This window comes from Oncorhynchus nerka, linkage group LG22 (genome assembly GCF_034236695.1).
Source record: "Oncorhynchus nerka isolate Pitt River linkage group LG22, Oner_Uvic_2.0, whole genome shotgun sequence".
NCBI classification, from domain to species: Eukaryota; Metazoa; Chordata; class Actinopteri; order Salmoniformes; family Salmonidae; genus Oncorhynchus; species Oncorhynchus nerka.
This window is the reverse complement of record NC_088417.1, coordinates 36,752,336-36,779,825: the sequence shown is the minus strand read 5'-3', so window position 1 is coordinate 36,779,825 and position 27,490 is coordinate 36,752,336. Positions and strand designations below refer to the sequence as shown.

Genomic DNA, 27,490 nt, shown 5'->3' with positions numbered 1-27,490 from the left:
TCATGTCCATCTTCAAAATGAGTTGAATGTTTCAACTTAAATCTTTAGAGTCTAAGATGTTGGGAGAGGGGGGGGGCTAAGCTGACAAATGGAATTGTTTTAAGCTCATACTATGGATCAGTTAGCTATTTGATTAAGAATCTTATGGGATGAATCGACTCTAGTTTTTATTATACATGTAAAAAAATATATTTATATATTTACTGATCTTTCTAATATCTCTCTGATATAGGACAGACACTTCAGAACAAACTTATTTTTATCAGTTGTTCCATGTAGTGAATCTGTTATTCAATGCGTTTGTATGGGCGCGTATAAGTAAGACCAAATAAACATTTAATCAAATCAATTTTTATATATTTTTTGATACATCAAGGTATATTACAATTCAAAATCAAATAGCTAAATGATCCTTGGTATGACCTTCTTAAAACAATTCCATATAGCTTAGTAGAACCCCCCCCATCCCCGACTTAGCCAGGGCTTAGACTATAATGGGTTAAAGAGTTTCAACTTGTCACACACTCTAAACACATGCATACAAGCAAGCCATATCAGAACTTCTTATTGTACATCACTACAAACCAATGTCTACAATTCTATAAGACAAATTATTCAACAACCACGTGGTTGAATTTAACAGAAGTGAGAGGGGAATGAGCAACAAAGGATAAAACACATGTTCAAAAGTAGTTCATCAAATGTGATAGAAAAGGTTTGCAAGCCTTCCACTGTGAGGCACACAGCACAACCCCAAATAAATAAATAAAGGCAAAGTTAGTGAAACACATGAGTCAGAAGTAGTGAGTTAGTAAAGGGTGGGATCAGGAGGGAGGAGGGAGGTATAATTACGGTAAGACACAGGGAGAGGTACAGAAGGAGAGAGAGAAAGAGAGAGAGAGAGACAGCAAAGAGAGCCCTGCCCACTCTCACAAAACCATTCAACTTGTGCACAGTGAGCACTCACAGACTCCTACAGAGACCTACTCTTCCCTGGGGTAACCTTCTGAGGACGACTGACATTCCCACACAAAACCTCCCAAGGATCAGACATCATCTCCACTCCAGCACCGGCAGGACCATCTTCGGTCCACACCTCTCCTTCTTCAGCCATCTCTCCTTTTTAAACACAAGGATTATTCTTTTTCGTTCTCACTTTTAGGTGTCACTTTTTAAACTTTTATTCCAAGTCTTACAGCACTGCTGACTAAATTTATTTTTCCAGAGCTTACCTTGTCTGGAGGAGTTTTTAAAATCTCTTTTGGCAGAAGGACTGATATTTTTCCCCCACTCTCATCATTTCGCCTAGTAGTTGGTGCTCGCTGCGCTGCTCTCTACGTTGTCCCGGCAGCAGACCTGTCTAGTCCAGGATGTCTCCTTTGCCCCTGCTGAGTGGGATGTTGCTACTCTTTGCCCATAGCTGTGGCGGGGCCGGCTCTTTGTCCGTGGCGATGGGTGGTGGCCAGACGCCACCACAGACCCAGTCCCAGCTGGTGCCGGAGGTTACCGACTGCCCTTCCTGCGCCCTGGCGCGGCTCAACGAGGAGGAGGATGGCAGCAAACCCGAGGTGGTGGAGGCAGTGAAGAGGCACATCCTCAACATGCTGCACCTACAGGTGCGGCCCAATGTTACGCACCCGGTGCCCCGCGCTGCTCTGCTCAATGCCATCCGCAAGCTGCACGTGGGAAGAGTGGCCGAGGACGGCAGCGTCCAGATCGAGGATGGGGGCCACGGGCGCCCAGATGCCGCCGACATGGTCGAGACGACTGAGATCCTTACCTTCGCAGAGGCCGGTGAGTGCCACAGGTGTGTGTGTGTGTGTGTGTGTGGGGGGGGTGATCGAGCATGAACGTGTGTGAAAAGAGAAAAGGAGAGAGAGCGATAGACAGAGCAACATGGAAGGTCCTTGTCTAAGGAGGCAAAAACAGAAAAGCAGCCTTGCTAAACGCTACAAAGGCTATAGGACTGTAACCCAGTTCGGCAGGTTTGCAGACCTAATTCTTTGAAACGACAGGCTCTCGACCTGCTTAATTCCACCTGTGTGAAAGAACAGTTTAACCTGTTGACTCTACCCAGAGAGCTGCTCCCACCCCCACACCTTCCCCTGCCACCCCTCCCTTAAGGTCCCTAATGACCCCCTGCTGCTTTTAAGAATACACAATTATCTGCTTAGAAAGCTCCCAGGCTTGTGTTCCTTAGCTCCCGTGTGAAGTTATTCAGAGTAGTGCAGTAGCAGTCGCCGGGAGACCGAATGAGTGTTTTTCTTAGAAATGGCAGCGACAGCGAGAATAGAGAGAGAGAGAGAGAGAGAGAGAGAGAGAGAGAGAGAGAGAGAGATTAAAAATAAATGTAAAAAAGGCTCCTCAGGTTAAAGAAAAATAAACTCTTATCCAGGTACTGACTCTACTCGGTTTTCTTCTTCCACAGGCGGGTTTAAAGCCTGCTGTCGGGTGTAGAGTGGTGTGTTCAAAGGTGCTGTCAAACCTATGATGTGTAGGGAGATCTGAGTCTGCTCTGACTTAGATAGCCCAGGAGGGGAACATGGAGTATAGAAAAAGCTGAACTGTGTCGGGCACAAGAACCATGTTCCTTTTCCTCCCATAGCAAATTATGACTGCCATTGGAGATGTGGAACATTTTACAGTACAGTATTTTGGAAAGGGCTATTCGGTTCGGAAATACAGTACTGTGCAATTGGTGAGGTGATCTTGAGTGCTCATGAATCTCTGTTGGAGCAAGGGGGGAGTGCTTCAATGAGAGTGTAAAGGATGTGTACTCCAAGTCATGACTGGCATTTGCAGTGAGTTCACAAGGACTTGACAGATTACATTTAGCGAACTACTGCAGTAGGCCTACACACACGCACACAACTTATGTTTAAAACCAATGGTCCGACACACAATGAAGAAAATGAGAATGTCCTTCATTTTGTGAAGTTGCTGTTCCTGTTATGTGATAAAAACAAACAAACAAGAAGGTAAAAGCAAAGAATTCTAGAAAAACGATGTATATTTTCAACGTAGTCTCTTCCCCTATATGGGTAGTTAGACCCAACTTTCCAACCTGTCCATTAGGAATTCTCTAAATATTCATTTTAGAATATGCAATTTGAAAGAGTTCTCAAGTAGCTATAACATGGCATTGAAAACAACATTTTTCATGTCAGAATTGGGGGAAATAACCATTATTTATTTATTGATTGATTAATGCATGTATTGAGGTTGAGAAAACAGAGTCAAGTTAAAAAATAAAACAGTTTACCTCACTTCATTAGAAAATGCTAGCATGCTGATTACTGGAGCCAGGTTCCCTCCCTGATGTTCTCAACAGCATACACTTGAAATAAATGAACAGTTGAACCATTTAGGAAAACCTAAGTGAGAGTATGCACTATGATTAAACAAATGTTGATGAATTACACATGCAATTGTAAGGCATCTGCAATAGGATTATGAGTTTGCTCAATTAAAATGTCAACACACAAACTTTCTGTTGTGAGCATCAACATATTTTTCGAACAGTGTGTCACCATAAATACCACGCCTCAAGCTTACATCAATATGACAAAGACAGACCTAATATTATTATACCAAAGCCTTAGCATAATGATCAGGAAGCCGACAAAAATATACACTACCGGTCAAAAGTTTAGAACACCTACTCATTCAAGGGTTTTTCTTTATTTGTACTATTTTTCTACATTGTAGAATAATAGTGAAGACATCAAAACTATGAAATAACACATATGGAATCATGTAGTAACCAAAAAAAGTGTAAAAAAAAAAAAAAAACATGTTATATTTGAGATTCTTCAAATAGACACCCTTTGCCTTGACTACAGCTTTGTACACTCTTGGCATTCTCTCAACCAGCTTCACCTGGAATGCTTTTTCAACAGTCTTGAAGGAGTTCCCACATATGCTGAGCACTTGTTGGCTGCTTTTCCTTCACTCTTTGAGGTTCGACTCATCCCAAACCATCTCAATTTGGTTGAGGTCTTTGGATTGTGGAGGCCAGGTCATCTGATGCAGCACTCCATCACTCTCCTTCTTGGTAAAATAGCCCTTGCACAGCCTGGGTTTGTGTTGGGTCATTGTCCTGTTGAAAACCAAATGATTGTCCCACTAAGCCCAAACCAGATAGGATGGCGTATCACTGCAGAATTCTGTGGTAGCCATGCTAGTTAAGTGTGCCTTGAAATCTTAATAAATCACTGACTGTGTCACCAGCAAAGCACCCCCACACCATAACACCTCCTTACAGTGGGAAATACACATGCACATCCATACACATCCATTCACACACACATTCTCACAAAGACCCTGCAGTTGGAACCAAAAATCTCCAATTTGTTTCTTGGCCCAAGCAAGTCTCTTCTTGTTATTTGTGTCCTTTGGTAATGGTTTCTTTGCAGCAATTCGGCCATGAAAGCCTGATTCACACAGTCTCATCTGACTTGAACTCTGTGAAGCATTTATTTGGGCTGGTAACTCTAATGAACGTATCTTCTGCAGTAGAGGTAACTCTGGGTCTTCCATTCCATTCCTCATGAGAGCCAGTTTCATCATAGCGCTTGATGGTTTTTGCAACTGCACTTGAAGAAACTTTCAAAGTTCTTGAAATGTTCCGTATTGACTGACCTTCATGTCTTAAAGTAATGATGGACTGTCGTTCGCTTTGATTTTTTTGAGCTGTTATTGCCATAATTTGGACTTGGTCTTTTACCAAATAGGGCTATCTTCTGTATACCCCCCTACCTTGTCGCAACACAACTGATTGGCTCAAACGCATTAAGAAGGAAAGAAATTCCACAAATGAACTTTTAACAAGGCACACCTGTTAATTAAAATGCATTCCAGGTAATTACCTCATGAAGCTGGTTGAGAGAATGCCAAGGGTGTGCAAAGCTGCCGTCAAGGCAAAGGTTGGCTATTTGAAGAATCTCAAATATAAATTCGATTTTGATTTGTTTATCACTTTTTGGTTACTACGTGATTCCATATGTACTATTTTATAGTTTTGATGTCTTCACTATTGAAAATAAAGAAAAACCCTTGAATGAGTAGGTGTTCTAAAACATTTGACCGGTAGTGTATGTGACATTTGTAATTGAAAACATATCTCACATTTTTTGGTTATGCTTATGCCTACATTTGTCATTGATACATCTCTTGGCTATGCTTTCCCTAGGTTTGCAAAGCTACCGTTAACTTACCAAAGTTACCAGAATATTTGGTCACTTTGGTCATTATAATTGAATAACTTTTACAAAATGTATTCATTTATAGTATTACTATATATATATATATATATATATATATATATATATATATATATGTGCCCATAGTGTTCATGAGTTTCTAGTGCATAGACCACATGGTTCAATAGAAAATATCCCAGTTAAAAATAAAAGCATCTTATCAACAGTAGTATTATTTTCAAATAACTTTGCAAGTCTTCCAACTCTTCCAACTGCTGTTTTCAGTACTGCCACCGCTTTGGCACCAAAAGATTTACAACAAAGGCATATTGACATAAGAGAGTCAATAATTTTAATTAACATGAATACAGTCATAATGATCATAGCCTGTAAGTCACCTTAAGAAAAGAGGGTTCCTCAAGGGCTCTTTGGGAAGAGTGAGGGTTCTATGTTTAACCATAACACCTCAAAGAACCCATTGAGCCCTTCAATAGTTCTTTGCAGTTCAGAAAAGGGTTCTTTCCTCTTTTAGTAATTATAATATAAATGTAGGGGCGGTGGCTCATTTTAATATTTTGTGGCATGGTTTTCTCACAGCTCCATTTGTTGAAAGACTCACGTATGGCTTTGCGTCAATTGAGAACTGATGTCTAGTTTAATGGTTCTCAAACTTCTCCTCAGGGAACCCCAGCCATTCCAAAGCTACCACAACTGATTTGAACTTGTCAATTAACAGAATAATAAAACCTATGGAATTTTAACAATATAATATGGCTAACCGAAAAGAACACTATATGTTTCTTCAAAAGGTCATTTCGATAACTTTAGGAAAGGGATCTTTATAGCACCATGAAGGTTCCATTTAGAACCTTATGAGCATGGCTCTTTATAGAACCTTTAAAAGGCTATTTATAGCAGCAAAAAGGGTTACAAGACAAATAACCCTTATTTGGCACTATATAGAACCATTTGTTTTTAGTGCATAATAATCTATTCTCTGAATTCAATTTGTGATGAGAATTTGATTTGGCCTGACATTTAGTCACATTATCATTATTCAGAGTTGCTTCGACATCAGAGGGCTACTAAAGAAATCTCCTGTGTGGGACTCCTGTGTGGATCACTATTGAGTTCCACATTCACATTCGCTGTACTTGTTGGCTTATATATATAAAAAAAACATAATAGTCCCTTTTACTCTAAATAGGCATTTGAATTAACTTTAGATTAAAAGGGAAGAGTGGCACTTCTGCTTGGGGGTCTTTAATAATAAATACAAAAAACTGTAAATAACTAGGGTTAAATTAACCACGCAGCAGGGGCATTCTGCTGCATATAATTGCTTCATTCAACAGAATATGGGGCCCAATAATTATTTTGGGCTGTTGGGACAGTATCTCATGAAAGAGCCTTGCTCACTGTGTGGAAAGTGCTGAGTGCTGGTAGTGCCAATTTCCTCTGCAGTCTGTGCTCACTATACCCTTCAACCCCCCTACCCATGGAGTATAGCAATTAATTAAACATATCAACAGTGAAATTCTGATGTCCACATTTATATCCACATTTATCTTCTGGTAGCTGTGTCTCTTTAATCGCACCGCTGTCTCTGGACACCTTAACTGGGCTACATAGACTAACTATAGTGACTGCTAAGATTTGTTTGTGATTTAAGAAAAGAAGCACACTTTCTCATGAGACTGAATATCATCAACATGTACATTTGTATGCAAAACAGTTATTTTCTGCCTATTTGGTGTAAGTTAACTAATAGTTCCATTAAAATGCCCTCATCAGTCATGTATTTTACGTATCCAGCACTGCCATCAGTTATCAAGCTCAAGCACTCCTCTCACAAGGACTTTGAGGCTGAGAGGTCACATTCCACATCAATTACAAAAGAGTCTCACCTCCTAACCATGTCGCTCCAATAATAGTTAATTACTTTTAGATTGTAGTACAAAATAGCAGTCAATGGAAAGTTATTGTACTGTAGCCTAAATTGGCAGTCTCCTTTTTTGGCTTGTTAACCTGCATGGTTGACAGGTTTAACTACTGTTTGATTTTGTCTCCATTTGGTATATAATGCAAATGAACCATCAGTGCTGCTTAAAAGCAAAAGACAAAAAAGACATTTGCTGTTTTTTTCCCCTCAATGCTGCCACCACCATTCATTCTTGTGCCGTGGCCAGAGCAATTAAATATGTTTTGGAATGTGACGCCAAAGCTCTTGACATCACCAACGGAGTCTCTTCTCTGATCTCTCCAAATGAATATCATGCTGCCGAGGCCTACTCCAAAAGGGTGTCAAGAAAGTGTCCCGACATCGAGTCAGACGAAACCTTTATGGTTCATAGAGACTATTCTAGCTCCTTAACAAAGCCCAGACAAACAGAAAAGAAACAGCAGCCAGTATCTTCAGGCAATAGTAAAAAGCAAGGGGAAAGAATGTGATAAATGTGGCAACTTTGTAAATACTTTCACATATCTCTGGGCTGGTCAAATAAAAATAAACCGACTGGTGGATGATGCCTTTAGGATCCGGCTGGGAGTCCGGTGTTCTGTTGTGTTGTGTAGCTTTTCAAGCAGGATAGGAGGGCATCCATGTTCCCATGAAGGCCATGGTGCCTCACTGAGAGGGAGACAACTAGAAGCCTTGGACAGGTCTCATTGACTTCCAATTCATATGGGCCCAATCACTCCTCACCTCACCTCTCCACTTTGACAGCCCATGTGTGGCAAGGTTTCTTCTTGCACACTACCTACACCACAGTATTTATTGGCTTGATTCAGCCACTAACATCTGTGAACAGATATTAACCAGCAACAGAGTAAGCAGGAGAGAGGGATAGGATCAGGTTTACAGGTTAGTCAGAGCTTAGTCAGATCTATTGTATCTTCACATGAAGTCATTTGTTGTGACTGAACCGTCTTCTGGTCAAATGTGTGGCATGATTGCAAATCGTTGGGTGCTTCTCCATCTCCTTCACTAATTACTGTTGTCATTGGAAATTTGAATAGAGGATTTGAATGGAATATTCTTGGCAAACCAAATAATATATATTTGGGGGGATTACAACCCTCATTTAAATAATTACAACCTGGCATTAAAGAGCAGCTAGATAGACAAAGTCTCTCACTCTCCCAGTCTCCAAAGGTTAGGAGTCTGAGGAGGCTGTATTTCTCCCGACTTTGCTCATTGTTCTTGGGAGTGCCTTGGCCTGTGATGCCTGGACTGCGGTGACTCAGAGCGACTGCTGCACATCTTCCTGGGCTTGGGTGTCTAATTGTGTGTACAGGGTCATAAATCAAGCCCACCGCTGGTTCATCTCCTTCCAAAGAGGCCAGCACAGAGTGTTTTTGCAAGTGAGATAGTGGAGTGTGAGAACGGAGAGGCTGAGAGTCCAAGGAAGCAAGTCAAAGAGGTTACAAGACTGATGGCACCACTGACCTTTGCAATTCCTGTGGTCAGTCGGTGGTCAGTTTATCGACTCGGCTGAGATGGAACGTATCGTAAATGCTAGTTGGACTTTTTCCAAAGGGTTCAATTTGTATGCAGATGCACTCTGTTAACCTTGCAAATAGTGCTTCTGGGAATGCTATTGGAATGATTTCAGGTACACATGAGATAGCTTGTAACTTTTTTTTTATCAGTCTATTAAAAGACAATTGCCATGAGCCCTACGATGTTTTACAAGCATTCTTAAAATGTAACTGCTTCAATTTGGTGGTGATAGCATCTAACATACATCCTAATGACATTCATAGAACACTGGGTTCTTTGCACAATGGCTCTCCAACATTCCTGGAATGTCTTGAGACCCACATATGGTTGTGTTAGAGCAGGCAAGTGCACCATTCAAGAGAAATCAATATGGAAAGAATAAGGTTGATTGGCACTTTCAGAGAAAAATGCTGCTACAATTCTGTTATCATTATGATGATATTTTTGAAGAAATGCATTAAAACTATTACTTATCGAAATAAGTCAACAACAACAAAAAAAGTGGTTATATATTATGCTGTCCAGGATACAGTAAAGCCATAATAGTTTTGTGCTTGATTTAACAAATCAGAACTCTTTCAAAGTTGCAGCAGGCAAAGAGGCAAATGTGAAAAAGACACATTTTTCAAAGAGTACTCTGTTTAGTCTGCTCTGAAAGTAGGTCTACTAACTAGTGGACGGAGAGTTGGCAGGTATTAAAGCTGCTACAACTACCTCCAATACAACTGGCAGATCACGGGTTGCAGAAACATCGGATACATGTTGTATCGGATTGAGTTCATGTGAATCAATTGGTCAATTTTGTTTAACTCTTATCAAATAATGCAATCAAACTGTATAAACGAACTGCAATGTCCATTAAATTGGTAAACAATATACACCTCAAGAGTGTGTTATAGTGTTAGCCTTCTTGTGGGAGAGATCAAAGACCATTAGCCCTCCAAAGCTAAACTGGATTAAGAGTGAGCATATTGACTACATTAATTAGGACAGTATTTGGATAGAACAGGAACCCACCACTAATGCTCCTAAATTGTCAGTTAATTCGGGCTCCCCCCCCCACTCCCTATTCTTCTTTTGAAGGCACGCAATGGGGGAGGTGAAAATGTCATTTTCAATTTTTGTGTGCAGGACAGCTGTGCAAATTGTCTTTCTGATTGGCAAAATTCTTGTTTACTCTTCTGAGGTTATTGTACCGCTCTTTAGTTGATTCCAATTATTTTCTCACAACTTATTTCAGGCACCATGATGGGCAGCGATGCACTCAAACCCTCTTCTCAGGGCAGGTTTTCTTTGGGTTAGGGCCCCCTTGGGTTTGTACAGTCCCATTCTTTAGCCTCAGTGCAGGATTACGGAAGAACAATGACGGAGCCACCACTGGCAAAGCCAATGATTTTTTTGCCTTGTGTTTATGATGCAGACAGTTACAAACACTTGTAAAAAATCAGCCTGCAATAGAGCATGCTGGGAAATGTGATAATGATGGGAGTGGTTTTAGCTTAGCACTGGTTATTATTACCAACACTTGGGTTATTTTACACCAAACACCTGAATCAACACGAGAAACGTTACACTGACAAATCAACACTAGGTTAACTGGCCAATTTGCTGTGTCGATTCCTTCGATAATGACATCACAGCCACTCTGAGAACATTCAGCTCATTCTTGTCTAGCTTTTCTTGCATGGGACTCCAAGACCTAAGGAGCGTTTTTTAAGGAGAGGCCAGCAGAGCACAGGTGCTTGTGTACTGAGCAAGAGACAAAGGCTATAAATTAAAAGCTTAGTATGCATAACCCATCATTAATTAGCTACAAATAAGGGTAATACTGCATTAAATGTATTACCTGAAAGAGGTAGGCTAGGACATCTATATATCAGGCTATACAGTATTTCAATCTACAACAGGATAATCTATTTTGGGTGCAATTTGAATGGAGTTGATGGAAAGAGAGAAAAACTGCATTCACGCGTTCACGTATGCACTGATTGAAAGCAACAATATTCTTCGAGTGGTAAGCTATTTGAAAACTCTGCAGGTGCAATTAAAAAACAAGGTGAACCCGAATTCCAGATGGAGATGGGTAAATTAGATGTGAATTCTGTCTTTATATTACTGTAGCATAGGCTATTCTGCAGCAAATGTAGGCCTACCTGTCCCAAGAAAAAAACATTACGATGATGAGATGATACTGTAAGTCTACATGCATTGTGAACTGCGCTCCATACTGAGCTGGGCTGTCTGTCCCCACCCTGAGCATTGATTCATCATTCAGATTCATCATGCCGTAGAGAAGCCAAATTTAGACATCACATATAATTGAACAGTTCAATTTCACGCCATGCCGTTCATATATATACAATTGTTATCATTTACTGGTTTCTCGCAGTTATTCATCCCGGGAAATGGGAGTGTAACCGGGTTCCCGCCATTCAACCCTAACCCAGAGCCAAATGTAATATCAAGAAAGTGAGCTTCAAGCGTTGTTAAGACATCACATTGTAAAGATTTTCCTCTGTAATTGGAAGGGATTAGCTTGGACATTCAAAGTGATCTGTTAGGAGAAGCTTTCCAGAGGCGTGCTTGTGCTTAGGTCCCTGGACACAAGCCAGATTTGAGCCAGAGCTGGTAGATTTGGTTCACCAGCACGCCTCCCACAGTGGCACATGTCGCCACATCACAAGTGAAGTCACATCTGTCTGTGAAAACTGTAGTTATTATGGGTAATAACTGAAATCCTTCAACCTCTTGCTGTATCGCTATGTAATACTATTGTGTACTTTACAGTATGCTGGCTGTCACCAGTAAAGGTGACACAAAGAGATTATGCAACGTTGTGACATTTAAACCTCCCCAAAACATTTTTTTTTAGGAAGAGGTGAACAGTATGTGATGGACAGTGCTGTTGTGTTGTGTCTTGCTGTGTGCTTGTGAATGTGTGTGTGTGTGTGCAGTGAGTGAGTGAGTGTATACACATCGCAAAACATATTTGCATGTTGTATGCAAAATGTACCATTCTACTGTCTCTCCTGTAAACACATTTCACTTTAATGTTAGCAAAGGACATTACAGATTATTTTCAAACTGATGTGCCCACAAGTATCAATGATGAACTGAATGAAGCAAATTTGGAAAAAGAGAAACAGACTAGTGCCTTATTCTGCGTGAACTCATGTCATTGAAGTCATTAAATAAGTTATTAAATATAGAGACAGAGCCTCAAAATAAGGGCCTATTTTAAGTAATTAAATAAAGGTGAAATAAATAAATAAAATAAATGTCATGTAAGGAAATTCTAATGATATGTGTGCCATCTCTAAAGTAACTCAGTCTGATAGATGTGGCCCTATCACACCCCACCAGACTCAGATGTGGCCGGGGCAGTCCAAGAATCAGACAGCAAAACCTTTACTTACACTGAAATGAGCTCAGACTTCGCTACAATGCTTTACTAATCTAATTCTCCGATCCTCTCTCTATCCTCCTCCTCTCTAGGCGACTCCCAGGGTGCGGTCAACTTCCTCATTTCCAAGGAGGGCGGTGAGCTGTCTCTGGTGGAGCAGGCTAATGTGTGGATCTTCCTCCGGCTGGCCAAGACCAATCGCAGCCGTGCCAAGGTCACTATACTCCTGTTGCAGCAGCGCCATGGCGGAGACGGCCGTGAAGAGTCTGTGCTACTGGCCGAGAAGGCAGTGGACACGCGGCGCAGTGGCTGGCACACTTTTCCCGTGTCAGCCAGCGTCCAGGCCCTGTTGAAGGGTGGCGGAAGCATGCTCAGTGTGAAGATCTCCTGCCCGCTGTGCGCCAATGCTGGCGCCACACCCATCCTGGTGTCGACCAGCGGCAACCAGGAGCGTGAGCAGTCCCACCGGCCCTTCCTCATGGCGGTAGTGCAGCAGGGCGAGGGCGGCGAGCCACGGCGACGCCCCAAAAGGGGCCTGGAGTGCGACGGCAAGGTGCGTGCTTGCTGCAAGCGCCAGTTCTATGTCAATTTCAAGGACATTGGCTGGAGCGACTGGATCATAGCACCGGGGGGCTACCACGCCAACTACTGCGAGGGCGACTGCCCCAGCCACGTGGCCAGCATCACAGGCTCCTCTCTGTCCTTCCACTCCACCGTCATCAATCACTACCGCATACGGGGCTACGCGCCCTTCCAGAACATTAAGTCGTGCTGCGTGCCCACGAGGCTACGCGCCATGTCTATGCTCTACTACAATGAGGAGCAAAAGATTGTCAAAAAAGACATTCAGAACATGGTCGTAGAGGAGTGTGGCTGCTCGTAAAAGCCTGGCGGAGCTGGTGGGGCTTGGAAGTTGGTCTCATGCCCAGAGAGACAGAACTAAACGGAAGAGGCCCTTTATCTCTCCCTCTCTCTCTTGCGTGCAAGACACTGTCAAGACAGACTTTTATTTGGACTCAATGACTAGCTTGTTCTCCATCGTTGGCAAGTCCAGGGGGTATCTATAACTCAGAGAAATCTCTGTGGCACTTTCAAAAAAAATAAAAATAATATCTAATATATTTTTGTTACAAAACAAAGGGAGGGAGGTGAGAGGATATTTATGTGACCCAGATGCGGTGTAGTTGCTCCTTTCATGTACTGCAAGATGAGAGACCATGCGAATGAGGTGCCTGAAAAATATACAGTTGAAGTTGGAAATTTACATACACCTTAGCCAAATACATTATTTAAACTCAGGTTTTCACAATTCCTGACATGTAATCCTAGTAGAAATTCCCTGTCTTAGGTCAGTTAGGATCACCACTTTATTTTAAGAATGTGAAATGTCAGAATAATAGTAGAGAGAGTTATTTATTTCAGCTTTTATTTCTTTCATTTACATTCCCAGTGGGTCAGAAGTTTACATACACTCAATTAGTATTTGGTAGCATTGCATTGCCTAAATTGTTGAACTTGGGTCAAACATTTCGGGTAGCCTTCCACAAGCTTCCCACAATAAGTTGGGGGAATATTGGTCCACCGCACCAAAGTACATTCATCTCTAGGAGACAGAACACGGCTACGTGGCTACGTGGCTACGGCTACGGCTACGGCTACGTGGTCCCATGGTGTTAATACTTGCGTACTATTATTTGTACGTTTGGAAATTGCTCCCAAGGATGAACCAGACTTGTGGAGGTCTACCATATTATTTCTGAGGTCTTGGCTGATTTCTGTTGATTTTCCCATGATGTCAAGCAAAGAGGCACTGTGTTTGAAAGTAGACCATGAAATACAACCACAGGGACACCTCCAATTGACTCAAATGATGTCAAATAGCCTATTAGAAGCTTCTAAAGCCATGACATCATTTTCAGGAATATTCCAAGCTGTTTAAAGGCACAGTCAACTTAGTATAACTTCTGACCCACTGGAATTGTGATACAGTGAATTATAAGTGAAATCATGTCTGTAAACAATTGTTGGAAAAATTACTTGTGTCATGCACACAGTAGATGTCCTCGCTGACTTGCCAAAACTATAGTTTGTTAACAAGAGATTTGTGGAGTCGTTGAAAAACGAGTTTTAATTACTCCAACCTAAGTGTATGTAAAATTCTGACTTCAACTGTCCAAACTATGCAACTTGTCAAGTATTACAATTCATATTTTTTTTTGCCTGTTTCATTTTCTCAACTGTTTACTTTTTCAAAACTTAAAAAGAGGAAGACTTGTTTGAGTGTAGGTGGGTGTATGCGTTCATGGTGTGTACGTTCTTGTGTGTGTGAGTGTGTGTTGTTGAGAGATACTTGAAAGAAACAAATTGGACCAGATGCTGGAACCAAACATTTCTCTATGTATAATTATTATAATTTGCTATTGATAATAATATTATTGTTTGTTGTTTTTGTTACAATTTTGTTGAAAAACGTTATGAACGTTTTCAGTTTGCACTATACCAACATTCTGATCAGCCTAGTCACAAATATCAATGGTATTCTAAGAGAGGTTAAAAAGCACTTATGAATCAAAACATCTATAGAGCACATGAGTGTAAAATAGAGATAACGAGAAAAAAAGACGAGTAGATGTAATTTTGAGAACACATAGATGTATTATTACAGCATTTTTTGACCACCAAAGAGTTTTTGTAAGTATTGCCAACCGTCATTGTGAGGCTGTTACAGATCACATGTCAGCATTAGCGTAGCCTAACATCGGTGCCCAAACATTCCTTCTGCTCCTGCACAATGACTTAATTTCCCACAATGCTTCACTCTAAGCTATACTTTTCACAATACTATCTTGTTGGAGAGCAGCATATTATTATGTTATTATTGTATTATTATTTTATTATTATTGTAAAAGCACTTACTGTAGGCCAATTTGTCATGTTTTGGCAGAAAATGAATGTCTCCATTGAATTTGGAAGTCTGAAATATTTTTCCTGAAATTCTAGTTAAAATAGTTTCATATTTCAAAATATCTCGCCAAATATTGGAGGTTCATCTTACACCAAGTAAAAGTTTTTGTTTGGAGAGTTGGTTTCTTTCACTTGCCTTCGTACAACATTGTACATGGTCCAATTTCTAAAATGAAGCAATTAGAAACTTTGGTAACACTTTTTTTTACCAGCTAATTATTTACAAAGTATTTATACTTTATCTTCTTTGAGATTCATTTGACGCAAGCTTCAATATGTAACATTTGGTACTAGTTAAAACAGTGAGTTACCAGTATTATGGATATCTATTTCAATGTTGATAGTTTAGAAGTACAAGAAAGTATCCATTGCACATAGTTTCTTAGTTAGTACCATGTAAAGTGTACCAGTTTAAATTGGGCTGTAAAATAAATGATACCAAAATATTCCCCCGCAAAGTGTTGTCTTGGAGTATAGACTAATTTAAGAAACACATTCATGTACCATACAGTGTGCATTAATGCATACAACATCAATAGAAAAAGTGGTTGTATTTGTTTTCATTTTCTTTTATCAATACAAAAGAATTTACACTGAAACAAGTGGACTTAGAATAAAACATATATTTTTTATTCTGTATATATTGAAATGCAAATTCCAATATGTTGCATTGCTTTGTTGTACAAATCCAAAATGTGCTTGTGGCAAAGTTTTTTTATTTATATTTATATTTTATTTGTTTCACTTCACCATTAAAGTTTAAAGGATGTACACTAAAACAGAAATGTGTTGTTTCTGGTTTTATGCAGTTTCTGAAAAGGTGTTCTACGCATGCTCAGTCCAGTATAATTCAGTACATTTGACCTTGTGCACGAGTACACACGCACGCACACGCACACACACTCACACACACACACATACACACACAATTATGAAATTAGTCTCAGAGAAACTCAACAGAACAGCTTTGCTTTCCACAGAATTGTTTCATTTGATTTATTATTATTAGTGTTGAGTTAAGACATTGGTTAACCCATTCACACAAAACACCAATGAGAGCAACATGAAAACCAAGGACAGGCAGATGTTATGGAGAGGATATTTTGCGAACAAAAGCTTGCATGTCTACTTACTCACACAGCATATGGTGTCTTTCGTGAGTAGAACTCAGCCAGCTCAGTTTACATTGATGAGGTAAGACAAGAGCCGAAACAAGCGAGACAACAGGGTTATGGCTAGGAAGGAAATGGCCTAGCCATGAGGACAGCCTTGTATTTCCTATCCACTAACCACGGAATGTGATGTAATGTGTGTGTGTGTGGGGGGGGCTCACCATACACATCTACTCACACAACGCATAACATTAGAAGGACTTGCAGATTCCTCTTCTTAGAAGTGGAAAGAAACACTAATAAAGCCAAATTGGTCTTTGTCAATATGACATAAAGCTGTGTGTCAGGCAGACTGTTTAAAAATAGAGCCGCCCCCACCTAATGACAAGGGGGACACCAAAATGGCTTGCAGATGATCATACTTCAATAGCTGAGGATCAGAGGGCCAGCAAAAGCCACAGAAGGGTGTTCCCTTTGGGTGAGCAGAAGTTGTGGACCACAGCCTTTTGATGATCATTCATGTAAGACGCTTAAACCGGTGTGTTGTGCAAGTCTTTGCTGTTGTGACACAGCTAGTGGTGAAGGTCTGAACCTCAAACAGTGCAGATCCACCATCCTCCACTTCCTGTTCAAAGTATTGTATTCTCTCTTTCCTTAATAATACCCACACATACACAGGAGCACACACTCACGCTCCCAAACACTGGCAAAGACAATACAATACAATGCAACTTACATAACAGTGGGTGTAAGAACATTCAAAGGGTCAAAGTTTTAGGAAATGTATTTTGTGAAGTGTGTAATAAAAAAAAGTGTGTATGTGTGTGTTGTGTCTATGCATTTTTGACTATTGAAATGTTTGAATCCTTGTTTGAATACTTCAAATTACTGTAATATTATGTGTGGATTCAAGTAAAGTATTTAAAGTGTGTGTGTGTGTGTGTGTGTGTGTGTGTGTGTGTGTGTGTGTGTGTGTGTGTGTGTGTGTGTGTGTGTGTGTGTGTAAGGAGGTGTGAACTTTGAAGTGAGATTAGACATTGTCTTCTACCGAGAGCAACATTTTCATGCTAATTGGCACATGATTTCACAAAAAGACGCTAATTGACAGACAAGTCATTTAATGTAAACCTCAGCACTTCTGAAGCTGACATAGAGCATGTCTCCCAATCAGCAGCAATACTTTCTAGATGAAGGTTATTACTTTCAATCATCAACTAACGTTACACTTTTGCGACAGCTGCTAAATGGCTGTCAACCATTTGTTCGCTGTGGTAATAGATCTACATGTAATCTGTGTTTTCCAGGTACATTTCATATCAATCAAAGCACATCGTTATTTGATTGCCTAGACTGGGGAGAGTTTTAGGTGAGAATAATGTGCCAACCATTCAGCACAATCAGCCTGCAGTCTCATACTGCTGAATATGGACTATTGTCTTTGGTCGACTCTAACATACACTGAGTGGACAAAACATTAGGAACACCAGTTCTTTTCATGAACTAGACTGACCAGGTGAATGCTCTGCTCCCTGTTAAATCCACATCAATCAGTGGAGATGAATGGGAGGTGGCAGGTAAAAGAAAGCTTTGAGACCATTGAGACATGGATTGTGTTTGTGTGCCATTCAGCGAGTGAACGGGCAAGACAAAAGATTGAAGTGCTTTTGAACAGGCCATGGTAGTAGGTGCCAGGCGCACCGGTTGTGTGTGTCAAGAACTGCAATACTGCTGGATTTTTCATGCTCAACAGTTTCCCGTGTTTATCAAGAACGGTCCACCATCTTAAGGACATCCAGCCAACTTGACACAACTGTGGGAAGCATTGGAGTCAATAATGGGCCCAGAATCCCTGTGGAATGCTTTGGACATCTTTTAGAGTCTTTTTGAGGCTGTTCTGAGGGCAAAATTGAGTGCAACTCAATATCAGGAATGTGTGTTTTGTACACTCAGTGTATGCAGTCAGTATATGTTATCAGAATCTATTTGATCTTCAGACTGTTGCATGTAGAATCCTCAATCATCATTAGGCTTATTTTATTTTAGTGTCAAAAAAAGGTGGTTAAATATGGGTATAAAAAATATCTTTCAGATGTAGGACAGACACTTCAAAACTTTCTTCCTTCTGTTTTGCCACTTATGAACATGTTATTCAATGCGTTTCTATGGGCTAAGAACAGTAAGAGCAAATTCAATGTTTAATCAACATTTTTTGTATATATATTTCTTTATACCTACAGAGGTCCTAAAATTCTAAATCAAATCGCAAAATGATCCATGTTATGACCATCTAAAAACTATTCCACATGTTAACTTAATGGGACCCCCCTCCATCGAAAGGCTTAATTAAAAGATTTTCACAATGTTGCTGCCGTCTAACTCACAATGATTTTTCATGATGGTTAGGTTGTGCACGAAAAAACAGGAACTCAGTGTTGCAGGATGAACGACACCTGATCAACTGCATTTGCGATCTCCTGACAACACCAATTTGCATGTCTGAATTTTCTGTCATAGCTTTTGCACTTTTCATGCAGTGTAAACAAAACTAGAAGTGTCACGTCCTGACCTTAGTTCCTTTTGTATGTTTCTATTTTAGGTTGGTCAGGGCGTGAGTTGGGGTGGGCATTCAATGTTTTTGTTCTATGTTGGGTATTTCTATGTGTTTGGCCTGGTATGGTTCCCAATCAGAGGCGGCTGTCAATCGTTGTCTCTGATTGAGAACCATACTTAGGTAGCCTGTTTTCCCACTCTTGTTTTTGGGTGGTTGTTTTCTGCTTAGTGTATGTCACCTTACAGAACTGTTTTGTTTCGTCCATTTCACTTTGTTATTTTGTTTTGTGCGTTCGTTCAAATAAATTATGACGGATACTTACCACGCTGCATATTGGTCCAATCCTTCTTACTCTTCCTCAGACGAAGAGGAGATTCATTACAATGATGGAGTTTTTGTAAAGATGATGTCAGGATAAATTGCATCATTGCAATAAGACTGTATATGCAGTCAAAACATATTTGTCAATTTAATCCTCAGAATTGTTTCGTTTTTCAGACATAAATATCTAAACCACTTCTTGAACCCAACTAAACCACAGCCTCTGACCTATTTCCTTTTGTACGGAGACAATAAAAGAACCTTAAAGTGTCAACTGTTATCTTCAGGATGTTACACATGCTGCACAGACAAATGGAGCCAGTAGAGTGAAATTAGAATGGTTAGATAGCAAGGTAACTTTTAATATGGTTCCATAAAAAAAACAATTGAAAATAAAATATGTGTTGTGTGTTGGGGTTGTGCCGCAGAGCATCATCGGAATTGTGTTGTGATGATCACATCCCTGCCTCCCGTCTCATCATTATTGAATTGTTACAAAGACCTGGTAAAAATAAATGAGACATAACACAAAATTGGCTGTTATTATTCTGTCTTGAATAAGTTTTTTTTTTCAAGTTGAAAACTTATTTTCCGTAGTACAGTCTAGGCTAATGTTAGCACAGTGTATTGCTAGGAAAAGCAAGTGCAGCATCGAGTTAGTTAATCGAGGGAGTTAGCATCATCATAGACAGCAGAAAAGGAGTAAAGGAAAGGCCATTTATTCACCTGTGAAGATGAGTTTGAAATGAAAAACCGCTAGAGGACTGAATTTGAGGATGAAACATAAGTGCTTGAAGTGAATGAAGATCACGTGACTGAGGAAAATGTTACCGTGGTTGAGGACAATATTGAAGTGAGTGACAATCAGGAGCCTATTGAGAAATGAAAAATGGCTGGAAACATTGGACAGTTTCACGAAATATTGAGCATTGGAGCTTCTACAGAATGGTTTGAATATTGTGTTCTTGCAAATGACATTGATAAAGAAAAAATGGTGCCTACATTTATTTTGGTGTTATGGGGCCAAATAGTGAAAGGACACTTTTCACTAAAGCCACTAATTATTGTTGAATGGTTTTGGTTCCACAAAATAAATCAAAAAGAGGGAGATTAAGTGACAATCTTTGCTGCTGTGTTAACGAAACTATAAGAGCACTGAGTTTAATTATGTTCTAAAAACATTTTTATTTAACCAGGCAAGTCAGTTAAGAACAAATTCTTATTTACAATGGACGGCCTACCCAGCCAAACCCGGATGATGCTGGGCCAATTGTGCACCGCCCTATTGGACTCACAATCACAGCCTCATTACTGGAAAGGATGAAAATAACCATCTCCAGAACTTGGATGCGACCTTATAGTGACTGAAGGACTGCGAGTTCATAAAGATAAAATGTGCATTCTTCCACTCATTGGTTGAATACCTCGGACACATCCTCGATGCGACGGGGCCTTCGGGCCTTCACAAAACTCCATCCAAGGTCAAGGCTGTCTTGGATGCTCCAGCTCCACAGAACGTGAGTCCAATTAATATGGACGCTTTATCCCGAGCACAGCAACAAAGCTTAAGCCGCTGCATTAGTTGTTTTTTCAGGACAAAGCATGTAAATGGACAAAACAATGCGAGGAGGCATTCTTGAAAGCCCAAAAAACACTCTTGAAATCTGAGGCACTAACACACTTAGACCCGTCATTGCCCATCCAACTGGCTTGTGATGTTACTCCATATGGTGTGGGAGCAATCGTGTCCCATATCATGCCTTCCGGTGAAGAGAAGCCAATCGCTTTCACATCGAGGACATTGAACAATGCAGAAAGTAACCACACAGAGATATAAGTGAAGCCCTAGGCATCGATTTTGGAGTGCATACATTTCACCAGTATCTGTACGGGAGGAAGTTCACCCTTCTCACAGCTCATTATCCGCTGATGAGCATCTTTGGGCCACATACTGGAATTCTGCAGAAGCAGAATTCAAAGGTGGGTTTAGTTGTTGTCAGCACCCATTAACTGACATCAAATACCGCAAGTCAAAACAGCACTGCAATTCAGATTGGCTTTCCAGGCTATCATTACCTGACCCGGTGTTATCTGGAGTAATAGACATCATTATCCAAGGTAAAGCCACAGGGGATGCTCCAGAACTGAAAACCTTACCTTTCCAGAACTTAGCTGTCAGTACAGTCCGGTTGTCTGCTGTGAATGAGGAGAGTTATCATTCCTCTTTCACTGAGGAAACCAGTGTTACAACAGCTACTCTCAGGTCATTGTGGAATGGCTTTCATTAATTAAGAAAATTGCACAAAGCTACTTCTGGTGTCCTGGATTGGATGGAAGCATTGAGGAGAAAGAGAAGAACAAATGATCATGTCAGAAGGTTCCCAACGTACCTCATCTTGCACATCTTGATCTGTGGGATTGGCCAGAGACCTGACGAAGATCCTTGCAGGGGTGAAACGGTGTGTGTTTGTTCATAAAGGTGCGTGGTGGAGCTTACGAGTGTGCAGGCTCTATTTCTTTCACAGAGTCTTTTTTAGGCCCCACTAAAGGATGTGCGTTTGATCACACTTGACTACATAACTTAGCATGTTATGCAATTGAGGAATACAAAATATTACTAAATTTCATGATCTCCTAACTTAGCACTGTTCATCCACTGAGAAGTTAGCCAATTCGCAGTTTGACATCATCACCAACAAAGTTGCAACGTGTTCGGTCCTCTTTCGGGGCGATATGAACCTTATCAGTGTATATTCTCCATTTAGCCTTCAACAGCAGAACACTTCCTCTTCATTGGCAACAATGATCCGAGCTGCAGGAAGCCCCTGAGGTGTATGTTCGTATGAGTTTGGATGTACACTGTATCCATGTAATCTCAGTATCCAATGGAGACAACTATTATCGCAGGACTGTTCTCTTAGAACACTTAATCACCAGGCCATGTCCTTCACCAGGCTGCGCTCCACTGGGCACACCCCACTGGGCACACCCCACTGGGCACAGAAGTCAGTTCAATGTCTAGTTTTGATTTACATTTGGTTGAGTTGTCAACTAACGGGAATTCAAAGTGAAATAAAATAATTCTTCACCATGTCATTTAGGTTTAAAATTCCCTTATGCTGATGACTGCTTTCAATCCAATCAGTTTTCCACATTGTTTCAACGTCATCACAGTTAATTTTTTGGTTGAAATGACGTGGAAACAACATTAATTCAACCAGTTTTTGACGAGTAGGACACTCCCGCTGGTCTCAGAGGCACGTGGTTCTTGTCTGTACCTTTTGCAACATGACATTTATTACACTTCATTGGTTACTTGGGACTGTCCCCAGGCCAAGATTTTTAGGGGACTCTTGATTTATTTGAAGGTCTGCTTGTAAACTGCTTGTAGACCAACACTGTCTCACATTATTTAGTCTGTGATTCCATCAGCAGCTCACTACGGATACTTTGCACAAATTATATGTGTGTGTATTTTTTTGTAGATACTGTATGTGCGTATTTGCACATATTCGGACAAGTTTAAGTTTAGGTATGCCAAAAACTTCCACAAATGGACATGTTTATATACAGTCCCAGTCAAAAGTTTGGATACACCTACTCATTCAAGGTTTTTTCTTTCTTTGTACTATTTTCCACATTGTAGAGTAATAGTGAAGACATCAAAACTAAGAAATAGCATATATGGAATCATGTAGTTAACAAAAAACTGTTAAAATATATTGTATATTTGAGATTCTTTAATGTAGCCACCCTTTGCCTTGATGACAGCTTTGCATACTCTTGGCAATCTCTCAACCAGCTTCATGAGGTAGTCACCTGGAATGCATTTTAATTAACAGGTGTGCCTTGTTAAAAGTACATTTGTGGAATTTCTTTCCTTGTTAATGCGTTTTAGCCAATCAGTTGAGTTGTGACAAGGTAGGAGTGGTATACAGAAGATAGCCCTATTTGGTAAAAGAGCAAGTCCATATTATGGCATGAACAGCTCAAATAAACAAAGAGAAATGACCGTCTATCATTACTTTAACACATGAAGGTGAGTCAATAAAGAACATTTCAAAGACTTTGAAAGTTTCTTCAAGTTTAGCATTACCTCTTGTCAGCGTTGTGTGTATAGGTGGCAGGGAAGTCAGGCGCAGGAGATTCAAAATGGAGTGTAAATGGAGTCTTTTAATAAATGTCCACAGAACATGCTCCATAACACTAAAAGTACAGACATGAACAAACATGGGTACGAGGACCCGTCGCGCACCAACACAACAATAAACAACACTGACAATAAAACAATCTCTGACAAAGACATGAGGGGAAACAGAGGGTTAAATACACAACAGGTCATGAATGGGATTGAAAACAGGTGTGTGGGAAGACAAGACAAAACCAATGGAAAATGAAAAATGGATCAATGATGGCTAGAAGACCGGTGACGTCGAACGCCGAGCACCGCCCGAACAAGGATAGGCAACGACTTCGGCAGAAGTCGTGACACCTCTGCTGCGGAGGATACGTTCATTAGAGTTAAGTGCACCTCAGATTGCAGCCCAAATAAATGCTTCACAAAGTTCAAGTAACAGACACATCTCAACATCAACTGTTCAGAGGAGACTACGTGAAACAGGCCTTCATAGTCTAATTGCTGCATAGAAACCACTACTAAATGACACCAAAGAGACAAAGAGACTTGCTTGGGCCAAGAACCACGAGCAATGGACATTAGACCGGTGGAAATCTGACATTTGGTCTGATAAAACCAAATTTGAGATTTTTGGTTCCATTCGCCATGTCCTTGTGAGACGCAGAGTAGGTGAACGGATGGTCTCTGCAAGCGTAGTTCCCACTGTGAAACATGGAGGAGTAGGTGTGATGGAGTGGGGGTGCTTTTCTAGTGACACTGTCAGTGATTTTTTTAGATTTCAAGGCACACTTAACCAGCATGGCTACAACAGCATTATGCAGCAATACACCATCCCATCTTGCTTGCGCTTAGTGAGACTGTCATTTGTTTTTTAATAGGACAATGACCCAACACACCTCCAAGCTGTGTAAGGGCTATTAAACAAGGAGAGTGATGGAGTGTTGCATCAGATGACCGGGTCTCCACAATCACCCGACCTCAACCCAATTGAGATGGTTTGGGATGAGTTGGACTGCAGAGTGAAGGAAAAGCCAACAAGTGCTCAGCATATGTGGGAACTCCTTCAAGACTGTTGGAAAAGCATTCCTCATGAAGCTGGTTGAGAAAATGCCAAGAGTGTGCCAAAAATTCCAAGTTGTCATCAAGGCATAGGGTGGCTACTTTGAAGAATTTGTTTAACACTTTTTTGGTTACTATATGATTCCATATGCATTATTTCATAGTGTTGATGTCATCACTGTTATTCTACAATGTAGAAAATAGTACAAATATAGAAAAACCCTGGAATGAGTAGGTGTGTCCAAAAGTTTGACTGGTACTGTATATATTCATTATAAACAATGTTGTAGCACTCAAAAATATAAACAGAGATTTTCTCTACCACTCAGGCATCATTCCATGATGAACAGGCCAGGTATACTGCCATTTTCCTGTCACATGATGCCTTCCTCTCTATGTACCCCACCATGATTTTCTGTGAGCTCACAAATCCATTAAAACTCTAGTGAATTACGCACTGTCCATGCTTTAATAGAATGGTGGATATACTGAATGGCTTGTTGTTTTATATCCATGGCAACTTCCAACAGTCCACTAGGCCAGTGGTTCCCAACCTTTTTTGCTTACTGTACCACCATCTGAATTTTGCTCTGCCCGGAGTACCCCTGCAGTACCCCTCATGTGCATTTTACCAGTGAACCTATGGTCTCATGGGTCAACTCAAGTACCCCCTGTGGATAGGCCAAGTACACCCAGGGATCCTTGTACCTCTGGTTGGGAACCACTTCATTAGGCGAACGCAGATACCTGTTACCATCTAGTACAGGGGTCTTCAAACGTTTCTTGCCCAGGGACCACTGCTCAAACAAACATGATAAAAAAACTTTACACTTCATAAAAGTACACTCAGAGCTTAGAAATGGAATTATAATACACTGTAGTTGATGGAAACATGGGAAAGTAATCCCACTAAGGAGAACTGTAGGGGAAAAATGCACTTGAATGTTGTGCTGAAATTGTCACACCTGAAAATAGTTCATAGTTCATATTTGCAGATCACATACAAGTAATTAAGGCACATGAAAGTTCACGTTCAATAAGGAATTTCTGCAACAAAAAACTAAACAAAATGAATTTCCTTTCTTTTCCAAACACCCATCTGTTGCCTGCACTAATGAAAACGGCCCTCTTGCCTGCAGTTAGGACAACTCTCTTCGTTTGCCTTAGAGGTTGCGTTGTCTTATATAGACTCACTGGACCCCACTTGGACACGTGTCAGGCTCCAACATCTCATCCTCTATTGGGTTTTATTACAGATGTGCATTGGATTTACAGAAGGGTCCATTTCAAAACACAAATTGGACAATTATACGCCATTGTGCTTAACATATAGGATAAGTATTCTGAGTCAGGGTTTGTTGGATAATCAACATCCTGGTCACAAATAATATGTATCTTTCCAATTTCAACTCTGAAGTTGCTGGGAAGAAACCTGTTCACTCAAAGAGTTTTTGAACACTTGCAGTGGGCTCTTAATGAGCTTCAAGGGGCAATAGAGGTAATGACTTCACCAGAGTTTGCTACCCTGATTCTGCTCTGCAGAGCTGGACATGTGAGCAGATACCCCATCACACACACAGACTGGCATCTGAGTTGCCCCCCGTGCTATCAGGTGAAGCTGATATAGTTGCCAGTGGCCCTGTCCTCACCCTGTGCCGAGAGACTCAACAACGGGGCGACGTCAGCGTCTGACCCTGGCCCAACAGTAACTTTGTGCGGAGCGTCTCCAGGGAATGGCAAGGCAGGAGAGAGAGCTATGTCAAGGCTGGCGCGAGCTTAATCTACTGCCAAGCACCCAGGGCGAGAGAGCCTCATTTAGAAGTGCTGATTTGAAGGGGGAATAAAAGAAAAGCGATACTGCTATGATTTTTGTTCCTTGGAAAAAAAAAGATGGTTTTGAGGCAGCAAACTCATGATCCAGCATAATCATAGGCGGACTGTTGGTTTCAAGGCTGAGAGGGAATATTGCCAAAACTGTCGCTGTGGGCTGATTCTTTTTGTGTGCAAATCGAACAATATTGGAGTGAGAGCGGCTTAGAAATCCAACACTTACTTCTTTGTTTATTTAGTAAAATTAGAGCGACACCACTCAGACTTTACGACTCCTTCGTTATCTTGACAATAACCTCCCCACACATACTCTCTCTCTCTCTTCCTTTCTTTCCACACACACACACACTTTCACACATAGTTTCAGGCTGCAGGTTCAGAGTGTCCCGTTTGTTATTTGCGATTGTGGCACTGATAGCTGACATAAGAAGCTGTGTGAGGGATAAGAGCGGCAGGTTTGGGAAATATAAACACAAACACTCATGTGGTGCTCTCAGGTTCGACAGTGAACCAGCCTAGGGTCATCAATCACGAAGTCCCAGCCTGATGAAAGCCCGAAGGCTCCAACATATTTTTTCCCAAATGGATCCAGAGCACACACTGGCACAACAACAACACAGTCGTTGGCCATTTGTCGCCATTTAATGATAATCCTGGCAGAGCAACATTGTATGGGTGAAAATTGAATTCACCATCACGCACTGTCTATTTGTTGGTCTTGTACTCTCATGTGCTCTCGCACAGCAAAGCAATAATTATTTTAAACTCTGTACTATTCAAAGTGTTATTTTAAAACAATAGAAGATTCCTTGAAAGGGTTTCGCTCTAGAGGCCTTCACAGGTCCAAAGGTTGAACTCGTGAATGGACCTGGGGCGTTCTCATCCATTTTGAAAGTACATTATATTTTTTAGGAATGTAAGTGAAGTAAAAGTAAAATTTGTAAAAAAATATATATAAATAATAAAGTACAAATACCCCCAAAAACTACTTAAGTAGTACTTTAAAGTATTTTTACTTAAGTACTTTACATCACTGGTCTTGACTGCATCAAACAGGCAGAAGCTAGTTAAGCTAACCAGCTAGCTAGGCTAATTGATGCTGCATGAGCGTTCTCGTCCTATACATTTACAAACAACAACAACTCTATTCAGAATATAATGTAGCAGCCAACCTGTTGGCTCTTGTCACGTCCTGACCTTAGTTCCTTGTTATGTTTCTTGTTTATGTTGGTCAGGGCGTGAGTTGGGGTGGGCATTCTATGTGTTGTTCTAGTTTTGGTTTTCTATGTGTTTGGCCTGGTATGGTTCTCAATCAGAGGCAGCTGTCAATCGTTGTCTCTGATTGAGAATCATACTTAGGTAGCCTGTTTTTTCCCACTTGATTTGTTTGGTAGTTGTTTTCTGTTTTG

General features: G+C 40.7%; 1 protein-coding gene across 1 annotated transcript; it reads left to right on the top strand.

The window, feature by feature from the left end:
• Positions 1 to 869: 869 nt before the first annotated feature.
• LOC115104599 (inhibin beta A chain-like) lies at positions 870 to 15,843 on the top strand. Its single transcript, XM_029625958.2, has 2 exons — positions 870 to 1,794; positions 12,199 to 15,843. The coding sequence occupies exons 1-2, from the start codon at positions 1,371 to 1,373 to the stop codon at positions 12,987 to 12,989; spliced, it is 1,215 nt and encodes a 404-aa protein (XP_029481818.1). The 5' UTR covers positions 870 to 1,370; the 3' UTR covers positions 12,990 to 15,843.
• Positions 15,844 to 27,490: the final 11,647 nt, after the last annotated feature.